The 18,970-nt window shown below is 41.2% G+C and overlaps 1 protein-coding gene across 1 annotated transcript in view; it reads right to left on the bottom strand.

Annotated features, from left to right (window-relative positions):
- Positions 1 to 3,737: 3,737 nt before the first annotated feature.
- LOC306822988 (copine-9-like) overlaps positions 3,738 to 18,970 on the bottom strand; it is a 135,414-nt gene continuing 120,181 nt past the window's right edge. Inside the window, 5 exon segments of the mRNA XM_079342326.1 lie at positions 3,738 to 4,479; positions 4,481 to 4,627; positions 5,614 to 5,687; positions 11,399 to 11,456; positions 12,620 to 12,722. Coding sequence (XP_079198452.1) covers positions 4,393 to 4,479; positions 4,481 to 4,627; positions 5,614 to 5,687; positions 11,399 to 11,456; positions 12,620 to 12,722 — 469 coding nt within the window. The 3' untranslated portion in view covers positions 3,738 to 4,392.

Here is an 18,970-nt window from a genome sequence, read left to right as displayed (position 1 = left end):
AGCTTTAATCTGAAGGTGTTTGCGTATACCAACATTTATCATCATAATGTCAAATGCAGACAGATGTTCTTAATATGATAAACTATGAGCACATAGCCAACATAAGCTACATTTAGTCTCCTTAATTGCAGATTCTGTCACGTTCTCTCCATGTTTACAATCAACAGATGCTTAAAAATTGTCTCGTTGTCACATTGAGACATTGAGGAGAGACAGTTTCCTCCTCATTCAAACAACTGAAGTTGCAGACTGACTGTCATGATTAATGTACGTCTGGGTGAGGAAGTTGTGGGTCTGACATCACTTGTCTGTCGACTGGAAAACTTGGGATATAGTTCATAGCCAAGCTGTTGATAGATACATTTTAGGTCATCAAGAACTTAAGAAGCAAAGCATTAATGATATAAGCTTAAGGACACATATTAGTGTTAGAAAAACATGTTTTTCATATGTGACCTTTTACAATTTTTTAATTTAAACAATGATACCCATTCACATTAGGAGACATAAAGAAATTGCTAAATACCCCCCCCCCCCCCCCCCCAAAAAAAAAAAAAAAAAGTAAAAAGGACAAAAGAACCTGGACGATACCATTGTCTTTTTTTTTGCATATGGCAAAGATTATAAGATCATCAGCAATTAGGGCTGAAGAAGCATGAGACATTAACACCTGCCCTCCTTCATCTTAATGTGTGTTAAATCATCAACAAATCACACTTCTATAGACTGGGGATGAGAATAGCTTTATTTGGTTTCTGAACAAAAAGCTACAAAACACTGACAAACCTAAAACTGGTTAAAGATCAACACAAGCAGAGACAAATCAGTGAGCAACAAAATGGAAAAGACTGTTTACAAAGTGTCCTGTACATCACTTTACATTGTATATTTACACTTTTCCTGCTTACAGGCTGTACACAACACACTGGACGGGGGAGATGATGTGAGCAGGATGCAGTTTGTCAGTGTAATGAACTAATACTGTACACAATGTATAGAAAGCTCAACATGCTCGTACAAAAATATCCAGTAGGTTATGTGACTTTGGGTTAGTGTTCTCGTTGATCATTACACACGCTTGCATGCATGCTTTAAATACCGTGATACAAATCTATCCTACTATTCATATCTCCTATATGTTTTGGATTATAACATTGGCAGTTGCTTCAGGTATACTGTACACAATAAGAGTAGAAAGAGAAACACTCCTGCACAGTAACACGAGTCAACACACGTAGGAATGTAGTTTGAAGTCATTTTCAGATATGAATAAAGATACAGAGTACAATCATTGGCAGCGTATCAGCCAAATAAGCATGCAAAATAACACAGATCTTCAGTGTAATCATATAAAAATAGAGTCCTCCCTCATACACACTTGCAGGATTATGACAGAAATAAGGCCACATATCCATTTACCTTCTGATACAATGTGACACATGCTCAATAATCCAGATGATGGTGTGAGGTTGAACAAATCTTAGTTCTCCATTAAGCCTACAACACACATCAAATGTCAGGGACTAAAAGTTTTGATGGAACTACACTTTTACACGTTTCTGCTTATAAGGGAAAAGTATGGAAGCCCTGAAGGACAAATGAGAAAAAAAAATCTTGTTTCCTTTTATAACCGGATCAACATTTTTGTATCTCTCCTGTTTTTATTAAATAAGAACAGGTAACACGTTTTTGCCAGCAATATTTTTACACACTTATCTTTGTCTTCTTAAAGGTATGATATCTGAAAATGTTCATTCACATGAATCCCTCTCTGTCTGACTGTTGGCCATGCCACCAACGTTAAATGTGGACACTTTACATTGCAGCCACTACCATCGGTCTGTGAATGTGTAGGTGTAACATGCAGTGTAAATGCGCTTTAAGTAGAAGAGTAGAAAAGTGTCATATAAACTCAAGTCCATTTAAAATTCAAATAGATGTTTCTGTTAATGCAATCACATCGCGCAAAAATAAAAATCTCTCAATTTTCTTGGGTCACTTCTTCCTTTTTGCATTTGTTTTTTTTCTGGTATTTCCAGAATAAATGAAAATATTAAGTATTAAGCATACAGATTCGGATTTTTAATCTCTGAATAAACTCTAAATAGCGAGCTATGCAGGGTATTATTGTGAAACTTAGTTATCTAAATGTTTTCCTGGGCATTTTTATACATGAAACAACAAATGTATAAATAATGAGGTTTTTATTATTACATTTTATGTTGGCAAAATGTTTTACCTGCACCACAGTCATAAACCAAAAGAGAAAATATTTTGGATTAGACAAAAAATAAAAATGTTTTTTTCTCACTTTTCTCCAAAGGGCTCTCTGTAAATGATAGAAAGGCCTGTTTATTTAAATAAAGGTTTTCTACACAAGCTCACTCATGTGTATCCTTCATGCACACACAGAGCATAGCAAATAAAATCACAAAAGATGGACAAGTCTGGAAAAAAATGGAAAAATTCATTGCAAATCAGCCTGCTTATACATGAGCTGATGGGCCCTGACTGAAAGCCACCGGGAAAATGTAGCCAGATGTACAACCCCAGAGATGATGAGGGAACAGTGTACATACATTTCTAAACGCAACTCCCTGAAAACAGTCAGAGTGACTTTCACAGCAGCACTAAACACCAAACCCATTCTCAGTTTTAACTCTTTTTCTTGGTGTCTGGAGTGGAGAGAAGAAGAAAAGTAAATGTGACCATCATCAGACCTTTCACGCATGATGCTACATATAAAGTGTTCTGACCTGTGTAATGTGCACTGACCACCTCTTTTTATTTTAAAAAAGTACATGCACAAGGCAGCCTGACAACCGGAGGCCCTTCTCATGAAAGATTCAACCCAAATGACATGAATTACAATTTAGAGGAAGAGGGGGGCAGAAAACCACAAATACGTTACACATTTAGAGCTGAAATTGCAATCCTCCTGATATGGTTAAATTGTGCTGTGGCTGTAGGAAATGGACAAGCTGCAGAGGAGGGTCTGTTCTCCATCCCGAGCCAATTTCATGCCCTGATTTATCCTGCATCCAGGGGGTGCTTGCAATTGAGCCTCCCTTTGTGTCCACGTGGGATTGGTTTGGACTCCCAGATGCTCCATCTCTGAATGTTGGCCTTGAGCATTTACCTCCCATTCACATCGAACTAAAACATTTGAATTTCATGATCAGTATACAGTGATACACAACATAAATTTTCATGAAGCATAAACCGGTCCGTTGGCTCATAGGTGCCACAACCAACGAGGACAGGTTCTTATTCCTGCTTCTTTGTTTCAGACTTCCTGTGCTGCTGTCAAGCCTTTAAAATGCCCTGAGATTACACAAACAAGGAAAGGACGTCAGCCCCAGTGCTGTCTGTCATCTAGAAATGGATTGCCTGACGACTTCAGGATTTATTACTCTAATACATCCGACACTCTTCCCACTGTGAACTGGAGCAGTCATAGGGTTTTCACACTTGCAGAAAACTCCTGAAAAACTCCAGACATTTCCAGAAGGAGCTGTACAGGACTCCTCCAGTATGTGTGAACGCAACCAATCTAAATTCACCCGGAGTTTCTACTATCAGACCCCTAGAATCTGAGTGAGCTGATGTGAGAACGCAGCAGGATATTCTCCGGAGAATTCACCTGGAGCCAATGGGAGGGGGAGTGACGTATATATCCTGTGACTGCTGCACGGTGCATAGAGTGTATGCAAGCGATCATTACTATCTCCACACACATAATTAATCATCTGCATTATGTTTTCTGTTCGTCAGTATGTGGTTCTCTAGTCTTTTGTTGACATTGATTTTCCGCTAAAGTACACGTAGTGTTGATATAAAAGCAAATATTCCTGTTGTAGCATCGTATCCCGAACTCTGTCGATACATCCACTAATTTCGCCTTTTTTTTTTTTTTTTAAGGTCTGACAGCCAGGTCGGGAGAATGTGCAGAGCGGACCTCCTGAAAAGATCTGGATATTTTCAGGAGTGTACTGTATATGTGAAAACAGCTCTAGTTAGACTTGTGCAGGAGAACTTTCATTGGCAAGAAAGTCTGAAGTGACTTTTGTTTCTCATTTAGATTGTTAACATTTTAAATAAATTGTATTAGTATTTACAGAGTCGTGTGTTGCACCTGCAGAAGGTGGATAAAGACAAATGCTAACAAAAGTCAGCGCTACTCATTTGAAATGGATCCAGATTTTAATGTCACCACACTTTTCGAGGGATGTTTTCTCTCCTGGTGATGTCTATTACTCCCTCCATAATCCTGTTCATCTTATACAGCCCTGAAACCAACACACACACACACACACACAGACACACACATACACATACACACACCTCACATTGGTCGAATTTCCAAATACAGAGCCTCTTCACTGACTGCCCTCATTCAGTCCTGCATGCTGTGCTACTTTGAGGCTGGAGTTGTCGTTGTGGTGGTGGTTGAGGACATTGAGGGGGAGTCAGAGGTGGCAGGGAGAGGGGGTCGGGGTTCAATCCCTCGGCTTTTCATGAAGGACAGCAGCTGGTCAGGGATCTCTGCGAGGACGTCTTTAGCCAGGCGAGCCATGCTCAGGACCTGGTTCCCCGACCGATCGATGTAATCCCGGAAAGGGACGAACTGAGGGAGAGAAGCGAAAAGCGGATGAGGACGAAAACAAGGAAATGTACTTTACTTTGGTATGCAGCTCCTAATGGATGTTGAAAAACAGGAGTTGATATTGAACACACATTATCTAAGGCAGTTTTGCTTCTATAGTCACAGAAGTGTGGATGTTCTGTGGCATCGGCCACTCATGCGTTAAAGTCATTATTGTGCTCACAGTTTGGCAGGCAGGAGTAAGTGCCCCAATGTTTACTTAAAATTGACGAAAGATTTCACTTATTCAGAGGAATGGTGTCGGAGTCACACATGAAGGAAGCGTTTTGGTTTTGAGAAGATATTTAAAACTAGAAGATAAAGCATGACTCAATCAGAGCTTGATTTAAGAGTTAAGTCGAAATATGGTTTGGTGATTTATTATTCACTGTTTTTGTCCAAGTACAGAAGCACCTGGGGGGGAATCATTTGTTCGTCAGACTCCTCTTTGGCAGCAGCTGATATACCTCATGTGATCTGATAACTATTGGATCTTCTTCCGGTTGACCCATTACGTCACATAACAAACACTTCACGGACGCCAATCCACGTTGTCCTTCCACCCACGCTGAAGTCCTTCAGCTGACACAACGTGAACTGTGTCTTTGTCACACTATCGTTTGCCCTGTTGATAGGGAAGCTATATATTTCACGTGTTGCGTTGTTGGACTTCCAGGGTTAATCAACCTCCATCCTCCTTATCTAGGTGTGCTATTGTCCAACTTTGAGAAAAGAATCATAAATTGGTAACGATAAAAATGACTAAATCTGCTAGCTTTGTTCAAACACAATGTGGCTGCTCGTCTTGCTCATAAAAGTGTTGGTGTAACTGTCACAGTCTGAAATGTCTATTCGTTGTCGGAGGATACTGGAAAAAATAACCTGCATGCATGTTTTTGTACTGGTCACTCTTGTAATCCATCAAATGTGAGATTTAAAGGGCAGAATGTCTGCAGAGTAAACTTCACCTGGACGATGTCTCTCTCTGCAAAGCGTCCTCTGGAGGAAACTCTGACCTCATCCCCATCCAGCTCCTCCATCGCTGCAGAAAAACAAACACAACAAAATCCTCTTAAACAGAAATGTATTATTTTATAAAGCTTTTATGGGACAATTAGACAGATTGATATTTGTGTGGAAGGCTTTGGAGGGGTCTTTAAGTTCAAAAGAGAGAAATGTCATGGTTTTATTTTGTATTTCAGACTTGTGAATATTCTTGTTTCTTGTTTCCCCTGTGTGTAATGTTTTCTAGTGTGGTCCTTAGTGTTTTATTTAGTACATTCTTGTTTCTCTGTGTTCTAGTAGGTCTTGTTTTGTGAGTTCTGCCTCCAGTGTTCCTTGATTTTCTTTTAGTGTGATTATGTTGGCGCTCCCTGTGGTCAAAGAGGTTTGCTCTTGCTTTGCTGATTTTTTTTTTCCTACAGCAAATTTGTGAATTGTGTTTGATATTCTCCGCCTGCTTTCTTGTAACTGTTAATAGTGTCTCTTATTAAGGATATTTACTGTTTCTGCTTCATGTTGTCCTCGGACTCTAACTCCACAGCATGCAATTAAAGACACAAACATATCCTTTATAGAAATCATCAGTCTTCTTCCTGGTGGTCTTGTTGACTTTAGTAGGTCATACAGTGGTCTTAACATTAATGTCAGGATAGATCTTTACAGGTAATATGTACATGTGTCACAGTGAGAGAGCTCCCTCATTGAGTGTGGCGTGATCATCATCAGCGCAGTGTCAGGTGTGTGTTTGACTGATTGGCCCACATTTGGACCAGGTGTGTTAAGCTTATTTATTTCCTTGAGTTGTAGCGCTCTGTATTGACTCATTTCACCGTCAGAGATTGCACGAGTCTCTCCTTTAGGTTCTTGTGTCTTTTAGAAGTGTGTGCTTCTGCACAAGCACCACTTGACATGCTTAATGTATTTCCAGTAGCTCTTCAAGTGTAGCTTATTGATGCTGGGAATTTCTGACCTGCCTTTTTGTTTCTTTGTAAACACAGGCCGGGTGGCCTTTGTTGCATTCTTGAATCCAGCTGTTTGAGTTTCTGTTGTTCCAGTTTTTAATCAGCTGCTCAGCAGCAGCGTTTTTGTTTGTACATATCTCAGGGCTATTTAGACATGGGAGCCTTTTTGTTTGGGTTGTTACTATTTTAGTGACCACCCCCTCCTTCTATTTAACCAAGTAGAATCACTTGCAATTTTAGTGGTTATCCTCCTGGGATGACTTTAAGAACCCAGGCTCTGCAGTGAGAGCCACTCCCTCCCATCATCACAGTTACACAGGATCTACAAATCCTACTCGCTCTAAGTTGTGCATCATCTAAACATTAACCAAAGTCCCTGTAATCTGTTCAGTGCTCATTAAGTTCTTTTTCAAACTGTGGAGTTGCTGGCTGAGTGGATTGTCACAAAGGTCTTCGTTATTCTCCCTCCTAGAGTTATCAGTTAATGATGCTGTACTGGGGGAAAAAACAGTCGAAACCCCATCTGCTAAAAGTGCATTCTTTTTTCATGAATGTATCTTTAACCCAAATCTCTAAACGACAACTGAAATTGGACTTGAATTAAAAACACAACACACGCTCTTTCAAGATATCACTGATAACGAGCATTACTGGAACATGGGTGTCTTAGCAAGAGCAGATCTCTGTGCTTATTCTCTTTGAAAGGCTGTGGGAATACTCTATAAATCTATGCAGCAAAGAAGACAAGAAGTCGGCAGAAAACACTTTGCTCTTCATTTATAAATGTATAAACTTCAACGTGGTGCAAACTAAAACAGTCCTCAGGGATTCACACAGAGTTCAGACCAGAGACAGGTTGCAGGTCCTTCTGCACCACATCTGTTCCCTGCTGCTATCTTAGTGGGGGGAGAAAACAATAACCCCTCGGTAACCCAACCTCATTAGTGCTTATTTATTCTAGGAAGGAAGGTAAAGTTCCCGACTGGAAAAAAAAAACTGAGTTCTGCATCAGTCTATTTATAGGTTCCTATCAACACAGCAAACCTGATGCACAAGTGACAATCTGTGAGGAGCCCTCTGCATACTGGAGTTTAAAGGGAAAAGGAAGGGATGCTGAGGGAGGGGTGCTGATGGGGGACTGGTGAGGCTCCACATGGTGCACAGAGATGGCAGATGGTGTTGGGAAGCAGCAGGGGAAAAGAGGAGAAGAAGAGGGAAAGGAATAATTTGACACGCCTGTATGAGAGGGGAAATATTGGAATGGGGGACGGGGGATAGACCGGGGCAGTGTGAACAAGAGAGGGGAGGAGAGAAGGGCGAGAACAGAAATAAAATGAGGCTGAAAGAGATATCGAAGGGAGGTTCAGGTGTTGTTGTAAACCTTGGCATTTTGGGGGGAGGTCTGCTGAGACACTGAGCCTGAAAGAAAACCTCCTGCTGTCCTCAATCATATACTGCAATATAGACTCTCCAGTCTCAGAGGCAAACACTCAATGCTTGGGCTTCTGGCTCTGACACAGTCTGACACATAGGGACATATGTTCAGTGCATGGTTCAGGTGGAGCAACATGGAGATTCTTAAACATGACAACAGCGTTGGTAAAGTAAGCTTAAAGATAATAGTCCCTGAATAAATGGAAACATGTAGCTATAGTGATAGTCAGGGGTCATTAGCGTCATTATTAAAGTGTGTTTTCTCTCTCAAAAATGCATCTGGATTATTTACCTTTTAAAGTACTCTTTATGGTCAAGCATTTTTCAGAGTGGAAAAGGCCCTTCTCATAACCGATTTATGGAATGCCTTGTGTGTAAAGCTGCTGCTGATAGGTTTTTTTTCACTTGGATCTTCACACAGTAGGATGAAGCTTTTTTTTCCTCATTTTTATGTATTTATTTTTTATCATGATTACTATATTGGGTGGGGTTACCGTGTGGGATATTGACATTTCAATAAAGAGTATTAAAAAAAAATTATTTTCTCTTTCTCAAGAAGAAGCAATTAGAAATATTTCACACTTGTTGTCTTTGCCATTACTGTTTGCCTGACAAACGGAAAACCAACAGGTGTTGCAGTGATGGAAGCGAGCCAGAGAACTGCTTCAGGTAGAAGTGATTGTACCCGACCTAAAAAAGCCTCTGCATGTTTCTAATAAGCTCTACGAGCAGAAACCTGCTCAAACTAGGATCAATGTTGGAGATGCTTTTGAAATATGGAGAGAGGTTAGAACGCAGAAAGATTTACAGACTGATGCAGAGCCAGAGACTGACTGCAAGACAGCTCGCTAATGTTTTGAATTTAGACTGCAGTACCGATGTTAAACAGTAGGAGTGAGGTTTACATATTGCTCCCTTTGGTAGAATTACACGGAGCAAACGGCCCTGGCTGCATAGCTGTATAGCCTCTGTGCAGGCAGTACCTCATTAAATAAAAAACAACAAACTATCCCTTCAATGGAACACTGATGCAACAGAGGATGAAACGAGGGAGGACATTATGGGTTAATAAAATCACATTTTGAAAAGGCTGATCCCCACATGACACTCTCAGAGAGGCTCAGCTCTGATTGGGGTTGAGTGATGTGTGGAGCTCCAGGGAGCCGACCTGGGTGAAAACAGCAGCTGAAAACTTGATTTATCCTCTTGTGCAAACAACGAGCCTGCTTTTGAAGCTCTTAAAGCGTCACAGAGAGTAAATCAGACCCACATAAGGAGGTTTAGCATCTTGAGTGACAGAATCTGTTTAAAGTATTGTAGGAGAATCAAAGACAACGAAGCTTCAGAGGGTGTCTCTGAAGCCCTGCTTTTTTGGGCCCTTGCTGACCCAAGCGCTCTCGTACTTCAGACATGCCTGATTCAAGTGAAGCCATCCTCTTTCCAAACAGAACTCACTGATGAAATCGGTGACTGGGGTAGATGAAGCTGTGTATAAGCTCCCCACAAATGTACTGTCTTGATCTCTGCCTCATTACACTCACAGTCTCTCTCTCCTGTCATGCTCTCTCAGTTCCATCATCTCTGCTTTAATTTCTCTTCCTCTCACACTCAGGCGTTCACCCTTAACCCCAGCCTCAGTCCCGACTACTGAATAATAGGTCCCAATGAGGGCTTCTTTACTTTCTGCTTGAATTTCCATCTTTACCTTTCATCATGTGGTTATAAAACTTCAACCATTTTCCAATTAACGCCAGGCCGATAGCAATGTATTTAAAGAATGCAGATCTTTTTTTTATTTTATTGAACTGCTTGGATATAGGAGACTTCAGTGTGCACACATCAAACCATCTTGCTGGGAGGACCCAGCTGTGAATTCATCATCTGTAGAGAGCGTCACTAAAAAATCCATCAGGCTGTATCCTCCAGATAGGTGTAGAAGTAAGGGTTTATTCTTGTTGTGTATAATGACACTCTGATTGATAGTGAGGTTTCTTCAGGTACAGTCGGTCTTGTAGTCTGATGAAAGGGGTTTTTGGGACTTTGGTTGGGAGCTGAAAGGTTGCCGGCTCAAGTCCCAGGTACGGGCCGTGTCTGGTTCCAGTCCACTTCCTAAGCCTTGTCGAGGTGCCCTTGAGCAATGCACTGAATCCCCCTACCAGCTGGGATGGTATATATTGTGGTGTGTTTCCACACTTGTTCATGTCTAATGAAAAAGTCACATGTTAAAATGCTATATACTGTCATTGTATAAAACCAGGGAGAAGAGTGTGAGACTGCCGACGGGGAGAACGAGAGCGCACTTTCTTTCTCTGTCTTCTCTTCATTTTTTTGTTTTATTGTATTTACTTTATTAATCCCTGAGGGGACATTCTGGCTCTGTTATTGTAGACCTGTGGACATGCATGAATGGAGAGATACCACTGGAAGCGCCTGCTGAGCTGGTGGGGGTTCAGTGCCTTGCTCAAGGGCACCTCTGCAGTTCTCGAAAGGTTGTCTAGCACCTCTCCAGCTACCAGTCCATATTTTGGTCTGCATCAGGACTTGAACCGGCAACCGTGCGGTTCCCAACTTAGGTTCCTGTAGACTGAGGTACTGCCTTACTCTCTTCATCTTCCAGTTCATGTGTAATGAGGGGCTACAGCCCGAAAAGGCCAGGTCACATCTGACAATATATCACTATTATAAAACTATTTACTTTTATTTACTCACCTGCATGAAAACAATAGGTGGAGCCCTGACTTTATGCACAGCATATGCCAAGTCTCCACCTAGTGGTTGGTTGGTGAACTACACACACATGTAAAAACAATAAAAAAATAAAAAAATAAAAAAAACAGCCTTTGAGAAATCAGTGAGAACAGAGGAGGTAAACAGTGTGGTCTTTTTTAAAATCCTGTCAGCAGCTGCAGCATGTCAGGAAGTTTTTCTGAGATCTAGAGATATCTTTTGTGTTCGTCCTTGTGTTGACCTTGAGTTGTTTTGTCAGGTCATTTGTGTTTTGCAGAGCTGAGGTTGACATTTTCTGTCTGTGGTGTACAATAGTCCCCTGGTAAATACTGAAACACAGGGATGCATCCTGAATGACATTACACGATATTACAGGCATGTAAATGAGGAGGTTATAGAGACGATTTGCATGTTAATGTTGAGGAAGATTTGAGAGGCATTTAACAGATTGCCATTTGAAATGTTGATGATCATTGGAAATAATTTAGCAGAGGATCAGAACAGAATACATCTATTACTGACTCTTTGTACTGAAGAGATGATGTAAGCTTGAAACCTACACACACACACACACACACACACACACACACACACACACACACACACACACATATCTAGACACACTTACCATCGAACTCAGCAGGGCCTACTCCTACTATGATGATAGACATGGGCAGGGAGGCCGCCTGTGGAGAAAACACAGGAGGAGTGTGAGCCAAGCTACAGTTCCACTACTGTTTTTGAGTCTCCAACACGTGAAATGAGAGCTGAGTTTATGAAGGCTTTTTTTAAATCTTGGTTTCTCTATCCTGTTTTGCTTATCTTGGTTTTATTTTACTTCAATTTAGACAAATGAAGGGGATTTAAATATTAAACGATCCTTTGACTTTTAAATGGTAAAAGGTAGGACAACATGAGCTTGTATAGCACCTTCCTAAAAGTGTTTTAACACCAAAGGTCACACACAGTGTCTTACCAAAGGACACATCAGACATGTGGCTGCACGTTGAGCTTGGGATCGAACGGCCGACTCGACCAACTGATAATTAATCCCAGTATCACCCGATGACAATCGATTTCTTGACAGAAGTATGTCTGATTACTGCTACAGTAGGTAGCGACACTCCCCTTTTAGGAAGACACGACTGGTCCTTCTTCTGGTTAAACTTGATTACTAGTTAGCAAGTGGCAAACGGACTGCATCTCAAACTGATACACAACTTCACAGGGCTGTACACTCGTGCCTCCAGCTTAGGTGATAACAATGTTAGTGTTTTTGAAGAACTTTGATTTTAAGTATAATTTTAATTGCATGTAAACGCACCGATTTGAATTATGGACTTTAAAAATAAATGTATGTGATATTGCAGCCATCGCAATGGACAGTATTTCAGGGATTAAATCAGCTGGACTGTGTTTGAATATATAATTAATAATAATAATAATTAATATAATTTTACAGCCTTCCCCAAGTATTGAAATTCACAACTTGATGATGAACTCTTACATACATGTAGAATATGTCAAGCAAAGGATACACCTTTTAACAATGGTAGCACTATCAATGAAAGAAAAAAACACACTTGTAGCTTTAATCAAAATGAAGATATTCTCCAAATGTAAAGGCTAATTGTGTTCGACTGCGAGCTAATTCAGGGATTAAAACATTGTGAGGCCGATCACAGTAAGTTTGAAATATGTGTCTGACACTCACTTTTTGGTTACAGTGAAGTTTCTGTGACTGGATGTTGTTGACAGCTCCAGTGAGATCTTATTTTAAAGTACAGTTTAAGTTGATGCAGGATCCATTTGTGTGTTTCGTGTGCAGCGTTGTGTCGCGTGTACTCACATTGACCACGGACTCTTTGGTCTGAGCCATGTCTGAGATGACGCCATCCGTGATCATCAGCAGCACAAAGTACTGAGAGCCGTCCGTCACTTCTGCAGCACACCTAGAGTCAAACACACACACACACACACACACACACACACACACACACACATCATGTGACGTCTAAACACGCTTCACTTTGTGTTTTTCTACCAAATGGGATCAGTTCGCTGACCGTCACTAAACGAGCGTCCTCGACCTCTTGCCTCTTTTTCTCGGTTACAGTTTTTATTAATTCAGCTTGACCTTGTTTTTTCCCCTCTCCTTTGAAGAATGGAGCGGAGAGCATCGGGATGAACGGGTCCCAGTGGAGGCCGGGTCGCCCTGGTTGACTGGCCTCCTGTCCTACTGAAGCAGAAACACGAGGCTTCCTCTGCACTGCCTGCGTTTACCACTCTCCTCTGCTGCCTGCATCCGACTGAGTTAATGGAGGGTCTTTTTCACAGACCGAGCAAAAACAGAAATAGATTCAAAGAGTGTGTTCTCACATTATTCGTACTACTCTACGAGACAGGCTTTTAGGAGAAGGGATGAGCTGCTTTTAACCTTGAGGACTCCAGAAAGTCCCCGAGTGTTTGGACGACCAACTGAGCTGTCAGCTGAAACACAGCAGTCTGAATCTCAAACCTCCCGAGTGTGTGTGTGTGTGTGTGTGTCTCTGTATTTGTCCTAACTGAAGCTGTATGGTGCCAGTATGCTGCTCCTGCTTTTGCTGAGAACAAATTCTGTCCTTCCTTTTTCTCTGATGCGCTCTTGTCTGAGAACAGACCAAGTTAAATGTTACATTTTAAGAAATACAAACAGCTCACAGCTTTTGTTTACATCCAACGAGTCAGGAACTGTGCCGGAGGAACTGAACTCCCACTTTAAACCTTTTGGTTGTGAATTTGGGAAATCTCTTAATTGAAATGTCCAAATCGTAGTTCAATCAATCAATAACAATTTGTTTAGTGCTGACTCATAACAAGTGTTATCTCAAGATGATTTACAAAAGAGCATGAGGATTTATATGCAGGACGGATTTCGTCTTTGTATTCCTTGCGTTCCTTTTTTTCCACACGTCCCCGCTGCTGAGGTGGATGTCGAGGGCGGCGATGGTTGTGTGGACGACACAGTCTGATGGTGGTGGCAACATCAGCTGGTTGTTATTGTTATTACCATTCAAAGTTATGATGCTGCTAACTGTAGATGAGTCCTACAGTACCACACATATCCCACCTTACCTTAACTAGAGTCACTTTTTATGTTCGTCTTGTTGTTTTTCTTTTTACCTGTGTGCACTTTAAGGTGGATTTGTATAATGACAATAAAAGCCTTCTATTATTTTCTATTCTATTCTTGCACTTTACCTGGCATTAAAGATTTAGGGTCCTTACCTTGACCTATTTCCTACAATGTAAAACACAAGTGAAGTCACAGACTAACTTTAGTTTCAATGTAAGGTTAACAGTTCAGAGTTGGTGCAACAGGCCAGACATGCTGAATGCTTCCCTGCCGGCAAAGACTCGTCGTGTAAGATTCACATAAATCTGTGTTGTATTATGCACTTTTGTTATACATTGGCTGGTGTGTAAGTGTGTGTGTGTGTGTGTGTGTGTGTGTGTGTGTGTGTGTGTTAGCGGTAACACCAAGATCCCAGCAGGGAGACGGGAGACCCGCTGTCTGACTCACTGTTTGATTGGCTCACACACTCTCAGTCTGGCTCGAGGCTCAGAGGCGAAATGGCAAACTGTCTGTCTCTGCACGGCCTTCCTGTGGACTCGATCACTCTCTCTCTCTCTCTCTCTCTCTGTCCTCCTGCCCCTCTCAACACCTGGCCCTGATATTTTCTTTACTCTTTCTCTCTTTTGTCACATATCTTCTTCCCCAGCTCTCTCACTTTCAGTCTCAGCAGAACAATGGAGAAATGTGTCGACAAGTGAAAGTGAGGAACAAATTGCGATGTCATGTCTGAAAGCACTGCACTCATCTTCCCTGTCAGTTCAATTAACCTTCAGCAGCCTTTGCCCTTTTCATGTGCACTCTTTTTTTTCTTCTGTGTGGTCCTGGAAACTGCAAGTTTAGACATGTTGATGACACATAGATCCGACCTTTGTCATCACCAGCACCACAGCAACACCAGATGGATGTGTGAGGGATGGGCAAAGCTTCACTGGGAACATTTTAAGAAACAAGTCGACGAGATATTGATTCCCACAGAGGAGAAATCTGTGCTGACAGACCCTGAGTGTGTGCTGCTGAGACGCACCACTTTTTGATCAAGTTTCTTTGAATTGTCTGTCAAAAATCATTTTAGTATCAGCGATTGTTCAGAAGACATATAGCTGGTGAAAATGGCTCCAGTGTTTGTCATTTGGGGGCAAAAGGGGGAAAAGCATCCGCCCTCTCTGCTGTTAGAGTAACTAATGCTGAAGGTGATAATGTTACAGCCAAATGAGCAAACAGGTCTGATATCATGGACTGCTGGCAGCATTACAACATCCCTGTAAAAACACCACTGTTGTCAAAACTGAATGTTGAGGAAGAAATGATTGACGCGCTGACGTCAAACACCAACAAACAGGACAAAATAAAGTCAACAGGAAAAGCCAGGAGTGAAACTTCAACCAAACTATTTAGCTACAGAGTCTTTTATATAATCATTATAATTAACCAGAGTCATTGAAATAAAGCAACAAGCTCGTTTATACTGCTTTTACAGACAAGCTCATCAGAGTGTAATTTAAATGACGTTTTTATCAGAGCAGCACAGAAACAGTACGTCAGCAGCTCCTCCTCCTGAGCTGTCTTTAATGTAACATCTGGTGTTTCCACGGCAACAATAAACACTCCGTCTGTCATGGTGGCTCATCATGGCAACAACTATAAAATAAGTCATCAACACAACTGTTGGACATATTTGAGGTAATGTAGCTACTTAACAAACAAACAAACAAACAGGTTTAGTCAATAATTAATCCCATGTTTCAGATATGTTGCTGTACTGTCTGATAAGTTTGCACATTTTACGTAGTGCTAGTAAAAAGTAGTTTGTATTTGCTGCTCTCCAGGGACAACTTTGATCAGGAACATGTGGTTCAAACTGAGAAACAGTGGCAGATTGCTGTTAGTTGCAGAAGTTGCTTTGACTATTTTAAAATGAGCAGAAGCTTGTTTGACCTCCTCGTTTCCTCCCCGGCTCACAGAGCTGTCAGCGGGCAGGAGAGACGCTCTCATGGGAGCATCAATGTTACTACTCAACTCGGAAATGGAACACGTTTTTTTTTTTTACCCTGACAGGTTTAAAATGTGACTTTTCCCAAATCACTGAAAAATAATAAACAATAAAAGATGTAATATAGAGGCTATGACAGAAATGTAGTGAGGGGTCGCTGCTCTGCAAACAGAGGATGTAATAATATGTTTCACATTATTGTTGCTGAGATAAACTCAAAGTCAGGTTTCCACAGTCTGGGCATCATTCAGTCTGCACCGTGGTTTGCTCCATCCAACAGTGCAGGTCCGACCCCACTGGGTCTGTTTCTGAATAGATCTCAGGTTCACTTGGGAATAAAATTAACAACTTGCAAACAACAGGTTATTTTATCTTTCCGAGGTTTATTTTCTTTTATCTTTTATTTTGAAAATGACTCTTGAAGTTCCCTTGTCTGACTTCCTTTCTGGCTCTGTTCAACTTGATGCGTGCTTGAAGCGGGCTTTAGCAAAAAATAGACTTCGTATTTGGAGCAGATCAGTGTGTGTGTGTGTGTGTGTGTGTGTGTGTGTGTGTGTGTGTGTGTGTGTGTGTGTGTGTGTGTACTGCTTGTGGGTGACGGAGCTGTGCTGTGGGAACATAGACATAGATTAGAGAGAAAGTGATCAGCTGCAGAGTGCAGTATGGACGTTCTCCTGCATCCTGAACAAAATACACTTTTTAGCAGCTGTTGTTTTTAACGGTCCTTTTTTAATGACTGTACTTTGTTTTTGATGTAATGTAATATTTGAAATAGACAAAGGAGAATTTCTGTCTTAAAGTTCGATTGAGTCAGCGTTTCTATAATGGCAACGGCCAATAATGTGCTTTCAAAAAAACCTTCAAAAACAATGGTGACGTCACTGAGACTTTGTGCATGTTTATAAACAGTCGATGGTACTAACATGTTAAGAAAGAGAAGGATGTTTCTCATCAGTAGACCTCTTGAACAGTGCATTCGTTAAATAAACTACACAGAGAATCAATTGTTGTTAAAGGGGTACTTCACACATTTGCATTAAGTTTGTATCATTAGAAAACTGGAAGTATTTTTGAATGGTCGTGCATCCAGCCTTCATTTTGCCTTGAAGTGGGAAAGCTCTGTATTTCTTTTCTGAAAAGGGGCCTCCTATGAGACAAAAATCATCATTTTGGGACGAGCAGTTGAGGCTGATGGAGGAACAGGAGGCGGACTGATGGTGTCGGTGATCTCACTGTTTGCCTCTTGACACAGACATAGAGTCTGTTTTCTGCCATGAGCTTTCAGCATGCCAATTCCTTCTAAAATCTCAGAAGCAGTGGAAACAGTGGAGACTGTACAATAGAGCACTGTAGCTTCAGTTGGAGTGGCCTGCGTTGCTGTGCATTCTGGGAGTTGTTGTTTTTCGAACACATGAGCCAAAAAAGACACTTTCTGTCGTTTCTTGGTTCAAAATGTGTTGGGATCTATCGAAATTTGCTGCATGCTCAAGAAACTACAGGTGGTAGCACCTCTGTGATTTTTTAATTCGGACATTGACTCTTGATAATAACACAAAGAGGATTACATAAACAAGGGCATGAAGTATAAGGAGCGTGGCCTTTAAACAAATACAATAATGTGAATGTGTGCTTGATGAGAAACAGGGAGTCTAATTAAGAGGTCACAAAACAATGAAGAACTATAGTAGTGGAAGCATGGAGAGCAGATGGGAAACAACAAGGAAGGAGGAGGAGGAGGAGGAGGAGAGAGACAACAGGCACAAGCAGCAGGCAGAAGTGTAGAGGAAGAGCAAGGTAGAGTAATTGATGTGAAAGAAAAAAAAAAGTTGAAAAGAAAAAGGGAAAAAGAGTCTAGGAGAGACGTTTGTGATGATCTCAAAGCAGACAATATCTGGAGACACAAGACAAACAGAAGAAGAGGGAAGAGAGAGAGAGAGAGAGAGAGAGAGAGAGAGAGAGAGAGAGAGAGAGAGAGAGAAAAAAGTTTCGCGTTCTCTCTCTGAAAGGATGAGAGTTTGGAAGCTCTTGAGCCCACAACAGAACATTTCAGCACTGTTACACTCCATTTGGTTATGCAACCACAGTCACACTTAACTGGGACAGGATATTATTGCTATAAATACAATAGCAGGTAATAAGCAGCCAAAATCCATTAAAAACTTTAACACCGACTGCACTCCAAAAAGTTTTACTGGTGAAATCTAATTTGCTTTAAAAAGGAGCTTTGTTTGATGAAACGCCGCAGAGTTCAGCTCTGAGGAGGATCTTTGATAATGTCTTTGTGCCAAATGATGTTACATGAAGCACTCACTTGGGGATTGCATAGTTGTTCAATCATCAAATGATGAAGTGCACTTAATATGTGACACACAGGGTTCAAACACTTCACGGGTACGAACTGAATCACTTTTAAAATAAGTACAAATGTCAGAATTTGTACTTAAACTTTGATTCTTTTCCAAAAAAAAAAGAAAAAAGAAAAAAACAAACTTAAAGAAGTCAAAGGAACAACTCTTTGCATTCATGTATGGATTGATTGACTTCTACTGAGACATTAAGACTCCAAAGAGCCATACAGACAAAAATAAAACAGGAATGTTTCTGTCTCTTTGAGGTCTAGTTTTTTTTCTCCAGGCTACGTAGACATTAAGGTGACCAGGTGTCCCGCTTCGTGCAGGACTGAAGATACTCTTCATCACCTTTCCTCCATCTTGAAAGTTGTCCAGTCAGGCTCTAGTTTTCCAAAGTGCGACGGCCTGTTTCACATGTCAATTATTCAGCCCACACATGAAGGGCTCGCCAAACTGGCTCTATCCATGTTGGCCAACATAACTGGCACGAAACAAATACACAAGCCATCAGCTTGTTCTTTTTGGCATAATACTGTTTTCATACGCACTCCTGAGAGTATCTATTTCTCCTGACCTGGCTGCTCACATATGATCCTCACAGCGTCAGACGGGAGGGGGGTCTGCCTGAGACCGACGGGATAAAAAGATGACGGCAATAACGTCAGGGCGTAACTTTAAAAAGAATAAAGATCATTTTGCAACATGCATTCAACATAGGAGATATAGCGTTGTTTGTGAAGCAGC

The sequence above is a fragment of the Symphodus melops genome (genome assembly GCF_947650265.1).
Source record: "Symphodus melops genome assembly, chromosome: 4".
Taxonomy (NCBI): domain Eukaryota; kingdom Metazoa; phylum Chordata; class Actinopteri; order Labriformes; family Labridae; genus Symphodus; species Symphodus melops.
Note: the sequence above shows the minus strand (reverse complement) of the source record. Positions and strands in the feature narration are given on the sequence as shown.